The following is a 9826-nucleotide window of genomic DNA, read 5'->3' on the forward strand; positions in this document are numbered from 1 at the left end:
CTCTCCTCCCATTCCATGTGGAAGTGGTACCATTCCTAGTATGTGTTTGATCATACCTGGCAATAAACCCTTTTCTGATTCTGATTCTGATTTTGGCTTCATACTTTCCTCACTAAAAACCTTAAGTTTAGACTAAGTAAATCACGAGTGGCGAGTGGTTAGCGCGCAGGCCTCACAGCTAGGAGACCCGAGTTAAATTCCACCCTCTTCTCCCATTCCATGTGGTAGTGGTACAATTTGACTCCTGATATTCCAGCCCCCCCACAACCCTTGTGAGGAAATACACCTATTTTGGCTATGAAGCCCTCTGTGGACAGAAGTCACCATGCTTTCCTTTAGCATACCAGACAATAACTATGGCGCCATACCAGGAACGCATGCATTAGTAAGTGGCTGGGATTTGCTTGCAATACCTGACAAGATGATATAATAAAAAATATTACGCCAACTGATCCTGAACTGTAGGTTGTTGTTATGAGCACATTTCTGTTGTCTGTTTTTGTTGTCTGGCTTACAAAAGTAACACGTGTCACTTCCAAACAGGATTAGTTGAGCATTTCTTAATCCACAGCGGCAATAAAGTAAGCCTCCTGCGCTGGTGTGCATATTCTTCATTGTGGTTAATGGATTAGACCATGATTGCTGGTCAGCATTGTGTGCAGATGTGTTTTTGAGTGAGAGTGGAGTTGTGTTGTTCGAGCGCTACATGTGTCATTTCGAGAGTGTGAGAAGGTAAGCGCAGCAATATTCTTTTATATTATGGTAATAGTCTGACAAAATGCAGCTATTTCTATGGAAATTGAGCATTTCAAGTAAATATTGCATAAGGTGCAAAGGGCAACTGTAAACCAGCATACAGTACATTGATTTCATGTTTCAGTTTTTTTTTTTGCAAAATTTCAGTAATTTCTTTCTACCACCTTGGGACGCTGCTGCTCTCATAAAGGAGGGCAACTTTAATTTGTGCCGCCTGCACTAGATGTATTTTTAATGATGTGAAGATTTGCCTGTTCTTTTGATATTATTATTAAAAAATCTCCCTTGGATAATGAGACAAACACAATGCTGTTATGTAACTGGCCGTTTTAATCCACGCTCCCTTGTGGACTCTTTGAGCGTTTGAGGAGATACACCACTGTGATGTCCACTTTTTTTTTTTTTGGCAAAGTAGGGTTAAATATTAATAAACTGAATATTTTTGTAGTTATAGTACCTGTTTATAATTTTCTAGATACAGTTTTTTTTGCCATTATTAGAGGTCTATAGACATGAAATAATACCACTTTTGGTCACCTTTACATTCACTTCTATTACTCTTTGTTTACACCACATTGTGCAGGCTAAGGGATCACTGCAGGGACATAAGAGATAGCCACCTGTGACATAGCAAACTACTCAGCTAACTACTTAGCCTCTGCGATTTACTTAGTCTAAACTTAAGGTTTTACGGAGTGGGGAAAAAAAGCCAAAGTATGAAGACAAAAATGTACCACTTCCACATGGAATGGGAGGAGATGTTTTGTTTCACTCTCTCATGCTACAGAATACTTGATATAACTTTTCATTTATTAATTCATTTTCTACCTCACGAAAGTTGCGGCCGTGCTGGAGCCTATCCCAGCTGTCTTCGAGCAAGAGGCGGGGTACAACCTGGACTGGTCACCAGCCAATCACAGGGCACATATAGACAAACAACCATTCACACTCACATTCATACCTATGGACAATTTGGAGTCGCTAATTAACCTAGCATGTTTTTGGAATGTGGGAGGAAACCGGAGTCCTCTGGGAAAACTTACGCATGCACAGGGAGAACATGCAAACTCCATACAGAGATGGCCGAGGGTGGAATTGAACTCGGGTCTCCTAGCTGTGAGGCTTGCGCGCTAACCACTCATCCGCTGGGCAGCCCAAATTCACAATTTTATTCTTGTTTTTCAATGTGGTCCTAATTGCACAAGGATTACAAGACACATTTACACAAAAATAATTTTGCGCTACCAGAAAAAAACATAACAAGCTTCCTTTTACTACACTGCCATCTATAGGTGATGACTGGACCTGTTGTTTGTTTGTATCATATCATGCGCTAACCACTCGCCACTCGCGATTTACTTAGTCTCAACTTGAGGTTTTTAGGAGTGGGGAAGAAAGCCAAAGTATGAAGTAAAAAATGTACCACTTCCACATGGAATCGGAGGAGATGTTTTGTTTCACACTTTCATGCTCTCATGCTACAGAATACCAGATATAACTTGTCTTTCAATAATGTATTATTGACTATTCAGACTTCAGCAACCACAAATTAGATTAGGATAGATAGATAGATAGATAGATAGATAGATAGATAGATAGATAGATAGATAGATAGATAGATAGATAGATAGATAGATAGATAGATAGATAGATAGATAGATAGATAGATAGATAGATAGATAGATAGATAGATAGATAGATAGATAGATAGATAGATAGATAGATAGATAGATAGATAGATAGATAGATAGATAGATAGATAGATAGATAGATAGATAGATAGATAGATAGATAGATAGATAGATAGATAGATAGATAGATAGATAGATAGATAGATAGATAGATAGATAGATAGATAGATAGATAGATAGATAGATAGATAGATAGATAGATAGATAGATAGATAGATAGATAGATAGATAGATAGATAGATAGATAGATAGATAGATAGATAGATAGATAGATAGATAGATAGATAGATAGATAGATAGATAGATAGATAGATAGATAGATAGATAGATAGATAGATAGATAGATAGATAGATAGATAGATAGATAGATAGATAGATAGATAGATAGATAGATAGATAGATAGATAGATAGATAGATAGATAGATAGATAGATAGATAGATAGATAGATAGATAGATAGATAGATAGATAGATAGATAGATAGATAGATAGATAGATAGATAGATAGATAGATGGAGGGATGGATGGATGGATGGATGGATGCATGGCTGGCTGGATGGATGGATGGATGGATGGATGGATGGATGGATGGATAGATAGAACACAGCTGTGAAATTGCCAACGAAATGTCGTTGCCTGGCTCCCATATAATAATAAACAATAATGTGGAGAATAAATAGATGACATGAAATATTAACAATGATAAAATACAATAAAATATACAGCGAGGGAGCGATATTTGAACCGCGATGTAGCGAGGGATGACTATGTACAGTAGGCGCCATATCCAGTATGTCTGTTTACAGTATGCACGTTTGTCCCAATCCCAGTTTTCCATTCCAGATTGTCTGTAATGATTGATGATTAGGACCTCATTTTATGCCTGGAGAATGGGAATTGTGTGTGCGTGAGAGAGAGAGAGCGAGAGAGAAGGAGAGAGGGAGAGCTAGAGAGAGATAGAGTTTACCCCCAGGCTTTAAGCTGATTAAATAAAAGGTGAGTTCATGAGCTGCACGTGGGTCTAATAGAGCACTGATGCAGAGTGCTTAGTTGAAGCAGTTATGTTCATCAAAGTTGAAAATATGCTTATAATAATTAGGAATCGGGAGGTCGGAGGGCCTTAGGCTACTTTGTGGACTATCAAATTGCAATCTGTGCAGTAGCACTGGTTACAAGAAGAAGAAGTTGGCTTTGTCATAAACCAATGATTCCTCTGTCACTTTGTGTCCTTTCAGCCTCGACTGACTTGGCTTGTGATCAAAGATTCTCACTGGTCTTTTTTTTTTTTTTAAAAAAAGAAGAGATCCGTCACCATGGCAACAGTGTCCCTGCAAAAAGAAGAGGGTCCAACTGACTCACTTGAAGCGCAAGAAAGCCAGATGCAAGGTGACGCAAACCTCAGTTCCTCTGCGCTGGACCCAAAAGCTCCCAGAACAGAACCAGAAGAAGACACCGATGACGTGTTCAGAGACCAAACTGATGAAATGCTGCCAGAACTAGAACAAGATTCCCAGCATTCCCAGTCTAATAAGGAACCTGACATGAATCAAACAAATCAAAATGCTATCCAGCCGCCTCCTTGTCTGTCTCTTGATGCCTCACAAAGACAGACATATCTGGAGAAAGAGAAGATGCAAAGTACCACTGATGAGGTTAACTCAAACGAATACTTTATATCGACTCAATTTCGCCCAAATGTTCAAGAATCATCAACTTGTGAGGAGAGTGCTCCACTAGCAGACTCTTCTCGGAGCAGTTTCAACACAGGTCCACCTAGAAGTATCCCGAGTTTGGTTGTCCAACAAGAAACATCTCATTTTGCTGATGATATCAAAGAGGAGACAAACAAGGCGTGTTCCAAGTCTGCAGACCCAACTGTGGATGTAGTTCCCTCAGAAAACCAGCAAGGGGAGCTAATACCCGAAGGCCTACAAGGCCCTACCCCCAAGGGCTCAAACCAGGAAGCTGCTCAACAGGTGCTTGGCCAGACCTCTGCACCTTTGTGTGAGGTTGCCATGGAGTTGTCCAATCAGGGCAGGGCTGCTTATGAAGGCTGTGTTGTCACTGTGAGAGAAAAGAAGGCTGGCTGGGTGGGGGAGAGGACACAGGGAGAAAGCGAAACAGGAGAACAGAGAAACGGCGGACTTGGAAAGAACAAGTCACAAGTTCTCATCGAAACGCTGGAAGAACATCTTCAAGGACGCATCAGTATGGAAAGCGACTCGAGCGATGATAGCCAGAGTGACAGTGGACTATCTGCAGACTTCTCACCACGAAGCACTTCCAACATCTCGACGGACTCCCAAGCACCTCCACTGAAAGAAACCCCCATTGATAAGGAGATCAGACGTGCCATTGAACGTGAACAAAGTCTGAGAAGATCCAGAGGGATGCCACATACATCCAAAGAATTTGTTGAGATCCCGGTAAGGAAAACTATTGGCGACTCCATCGTTTCTTCCAACTCGGACAAATTCCAAGGCTTAGACAGGCAGCTAGCAAACAAAATGGTACAACAGGAAATCAGCGAGGAGCTCCGTCGAGAACAAGATCTGGTCAAGCTGGGGAAGGTTCCCGGTTTCTACGACAAAGGTACTGTTCGGCAACTTAAAGAGAAGAAGCTGATTTTCGAGGCCTTTCAAACCCACAGTGAGCCACCTTTGAGCGTATCAGGTAGGAGTAAGGCCTCATCCTGGTCCTCCAGCAGTGACAGCTCCACTGTGGACACCCACGACGACAGCTCATCGCAGGCATCTACTGTAAAAAGCTCAGAGATGAAACAAATTATAGAAGATCAAAAAAGAGATGCTTATGCTTCTTCGACAACAAGAGGACCGGGCTTATCTGAGGGCATGTCCTGCCAGGTCATCATCGTGGAGAACAACATGACTCTCTCAGGACAGAAGCTCCAGCGTGGCGTTTTGGAGGCAGACAACCCGAGTCGTGTTGATTCAGAAGCTTCTTATGTCTTCCCATCCAGTTCAGAAGGGCACATTTTGGAGGAGGAAGAGATGATGTCCAAGAGGAACCCCTTTTTCAAGCTGCGTACTCCTACAAATGTCATTAAAGTGGAGCAGGATATCCGGGAGGCTCAAGAAAGGGAACGGGAGCTCCGTAAGCAGAGGGTCCACTTGTATGGGGGTGAGGGGGGAACCGCAAGAGGAGGAGGAGGAGGAGGTGATCTGAGAAGAAGCCTCCAAGTGTCTGTTCCAGATTCTTCTGCCTCACCTTCCAAGGGAGGAAGTGGAGCCACAGGAAGTAAGTACTGCAGTATGCGTGTATGGAGTATTGGGGAGTTGATGGAGGTGGCCCAGGGGAGAAGACACTGGCCTCCCAAGCTAGGGATTGTGGGTTCAAGTCCCAACTCGGTTTTGGTATATAGGTCTTCAAGCTTGAAAACCACAAAAATAATATTCATTCATTCGGTCATTTTCTACCGCTTATCCTGGTCGCCAGCCAATCACAGGGCACATATAGACAAACAACCATTCACACTCACATTCATACCTATGGACAATTTGGAGTCGCCAATAAACCTAGCATGTTTTTTGGAATGTTGGAGGAAACCGGAGTACCCGGAGAAAACCCACGCATGCATGGGGAGAACATGCAAACTCCACACAAAGATGGCTGAGGGTGGAATTGAACTCAGGTGTCCTAACTGCAAGGCCTGTGTGCTAACCACTCGCCAAAAAATAGCCAAAAATTATATTGATGTTCATTCATTCATTTTCTACCGCTTATCCTCACGAGGGTCATGGGGGGTGCTGGAGCCTATCCCAGCTGTCTTCGCGCGAGAGGCGGGGTACACCCTGGACTGGTGGCCAGCCAATCACAGGGCACATATAGACAAACAACCATTCACACTCACATTCATACCTATGGACAATTTGGAGTCGCCAATTAACCTAGCATGTTTTTGGAATGTGGGAGGAAACCAGAGTACCCGGAAAAAAACACGCATGCACGGGGAGAACATGCAAACTCCACACAGAGAGTGGAGTTGAACTCGGGTGTCCTAACTGCGAGGCATGTGTGCTAACCACTCGCCAAAAAATAGCCAAAAATTATATTGATATTCATTCATTCATTTTCTACCGCTTATCCTCACAAGGATCATGGGGGGTGCTGGAGCCTATCCCAGCTGTCTTCGGACGAGAGGCGGGGTACACCCTGGACTGGTGGCCAGCCAATCACAGGGCACATATAGACAAACAACCATTCACACTCACATTCATACCTATGGACAATTTGGAGTCGCCAATTAACCTAGCATGTTTTTGGAATGTGGGAGGAAACCGGAGTTCCCGGAGAAAACCCACGCATGCACGGGGAGAACATGCAAACTCCACACAGAGATGGCCGAGGGTGGAATTGAACTCGGGTGTCCTAACTGCGAGGCCTGTGTGCTAACCACTCGCCAAAAATTATATTGATATTGATAATGATAAATGATAATATTGTGGTGCACCTCCACAGTCTAAACCAGGGGTGGGCAAACTACGGCCCGGGGGCCACATCCGGCCCGCCAAGTGTTTCAATATGGCCCGCCTGTTCTTTCCAAAGTATTTTATTTAAACTCAACATACAACCTGGCATTGTGGCTTGGGCCAACTTTTTGATGGTTGAGGTAGCTGCTTTATCAATTTCGTTATTTGATGTGGTCTATTGTTTACAAAATGCTCCTGGAAAAAGGAACACAAGCACAATAGTAAAAATAATAATAATAATAACAATAATAATGTTGTTGTTAATAATAATATTACTATTATTATATTAATATTGTTGTTAATAATATTAATATAATAATAGTAATAATATTATTATTATTATTAAAAATAATATTAAACACTATTACTGTTATTGTTATTATTAATATATAATAATAATATATTATATAATAATATAAATAATTATAATATATTATATTATATAATATAATGATAATAACATTACTATAACTAATAATAATAACAATAGTAATTCTAATAAAAATAATAATAATAATACATTTAATTTCTAATACACTTCACATCAAATAAATGATTTAAAAGTTCACATATAGCAGATTGCATGACACTTTTACATGTAAAATATGTGTAAAAATATAGGTGTAAAAATTGACTGTTACGTGTAAAATACTATATACCACCACCCCCCCCCCCCCCCCAGCAATTTTGTTAAATCAATGCGGCCCGCGAGTCAAAAAGTTTGCCCACCCCTGGTCTAAACAGATTCAATGTCAACATTTCTGACATTTCAAAGCTAATAATCCCAGCTCCTATATTTGCTTTAATAATTCAAATGATACTTTTCCAGTCATGTTTTTATCAGGGAAACAGCTGTGTGACAGCTCTTATCATTGAATGTCATTATATTGGTGGCACACCTAATGACGTGTCCTTATGATGTGTATCCAACGTGCCTTTGGACATTTCACACCAAAGTATATATCATAATAATAATACACTGCAGGAAGCTCACGTCTCTGTTTGTTGTCAGGGAGTGTTGCCCCTGCTCTTTGTGTGAGTCTCAATTGTATCATGGAGTATTAAAAGCAGGAACACAAAGCATGAACAGGGTGCGGCTATGATTTTTTTTTTTTTTGTCCTGCAAAGCCACTCCCCCCACATTCCAAAAACATGCTAGGTTAATTAGCGACTCCAAATTGTCCATAGGTATGAATGTGAGTGTGAATGGTTGTTTGTCTATATGTGCCCTGTGATTGGCTGGCCACCAGTCCAGGGTGTGCCCTGCCTCTCGCTCGAAGACAGCTGGGATAGGCTCCAGCATACCCGCGACCCTTGTGAGATGGATGGACATTTGGATATGCAAAACGAGAAGTTCCTTCTCCATTTATTTCCGTGTACTTATAAGTACACGGAAATAAATAGAAATAGGGCGGCACGGCGGATGAGTGGTTAGTGCGCAGACCTCACAGCTAGGAGACCAGAGTTCAATTCCACCTCTGTGTGGATGCATGGGTTTTCTCCGGGTACTCCGGTTTCCTCCCACATTCCAAAAACATGCTAGGTTAATTGGCGACTCCAAATTGTCCATAGGTATGAATGTGAGTGTGAATGGTTGTTTGTCTATATGTGCCCTGTGATTGGCTGGCGACCAATCACACTTATAAGTGTACTTATAAGTACACTGAAATAAAAAAATAATAGAAATAAATATATTTAAAATTTAGAAATAAGAAATAAATAAGAAATAATAGAAATAAATATATATATATATTTTAATATATTTAAAAATACATATATTTATTATTATCCTTAAAAAGTACTCCTGAGTTCTGTAATAGGATGTAAAGGATTTCTGTAAAGGATTTTTGACTAGCATTTTTTTCTAATAGATTTCTAGCAAAGCACTCCTGTGACGGAGAGGATCTTTGACATTTTTGCAGCCAAGTTTGAATCAATTGTTTCTGCCTCCCCCAGGCCGCCCCGCTGTTGGAAAGCTCAGCATGTGGCCCCCAGGCCATGATCAAAAAGAGACAATAAACAAGCCAAAGGTAAACAAAGTTCTTTCTCCATTTAACACTTTTACTTCAATTCTTCAGTTCTTGAGCTATTACGTTGTATAACAGTTAATATTCTGTATTTGTGAAAGAACAGATCTGACGTACAGTCGCTATAGAGAATAATAATGTCAAGGAGATATCTAGTTCCATTAGAATAAACTCTTCCGCTCCAGCAAAACAGGGGGGGGGGGGGGGGGGGTATTCCATTGAGTGTTAATGAATATGAGTAGTTGTTCAAAGCAGGCAGGCTGGTGAGAGGATGCAAGCATCTCTTTTGCACCAAATATGGGCCACAAACATCTGATAAGGTTCAGAACACACAGCAAGCAGCTTGTCTTCATAGATAAGAAGGAGGGAAAGGGGAGCGCTTGTTTATCTGCATGTGTGTGTGCTCTTGTCTTTCTATCTTATAACTTGACAACACACCTTTATCATGATGGTGTGTGTGTGTGTGTGTGTGTGTGTTTCACTCATTATCAGAAGGACAGGGAAGTCAATTGCACTAATTTCCATTACATGCTCCGTGTCTTTTCCCGCTCACTTTTTTGTTCTCGCTGGCTGTTTGCTTATCTGGTAGACCAAATTGCTGATTAAAGTTAAAGAATAAACAAGACGATTTCAGGTCTCAGTCTTGCTAAATCACACCTCAGCCCCCCCAATCAGAATTTGACCTAAATGTAGTGGGATAGAAAAATTCAGTCCAAAAATGTCAAGGAATTGTTTCTGTGGCACCAATTCACAATGGACGTTATCTCAAGATACTTCACGTATGGAGACTGTCAAGATCCACGCCCCCCCCATGCATGAAAAAACAAAAACCAAACCCCACAAGAGCTAAAAATAAATCTTT

At 41.0% G+C, this 9826-nt stretch overlaps 1 protein-coding gene across 2 annotated transcripts in view; it reads left to right on the forward strand.

Annotated features, from left to right (window-relative positions):
• The first annotated feature begins 597 nt into the window (after window positions 1-597).
• Window positions 598-9826, forward strand: part of misp3 (MISP family member 3) — a 12989-nt gene continuing 3760 nt past the window's right edge. The window contains exons 1-3 of one of the 2 annotated variants that reach the window (XM_058091589.1): window positions 598-732; window positions 3683-5705; window positions 8894-8967. In XM_058091589.1, the coding sequence (XP_057947572.1) occupies window positions 3761-5705; window positions 8894-8967 (2019 nt within the window). In that variant the 5' untranslated portion in view covers window positions 598-732; window positions 3683-3760. The remainder of the gene's footprint in view (window positions 733-3682; window positions 5706-8893; window positions 8968-9826) is intronic. The other variant, XM_058091590.1, reaches the window with a different exon arrangement.

The sequence above is a fragment of the Doryrhamphus excisus genome, chromosome 1 (genome assembly GCF_030265055.1).
Source record: "Doryrhamphus excisus isolate RoL2022-K1 chromosome 1, RoL_Dexc_1.0, whole genome shotgun sequence".
Taxonomy (NCBI): Eukaryota; Metazoa; Chordata; class Actinopteri; order Syngnathiformes; family Syngnathidae; genus Doryrhamphus; species Doryrhamphus excisus.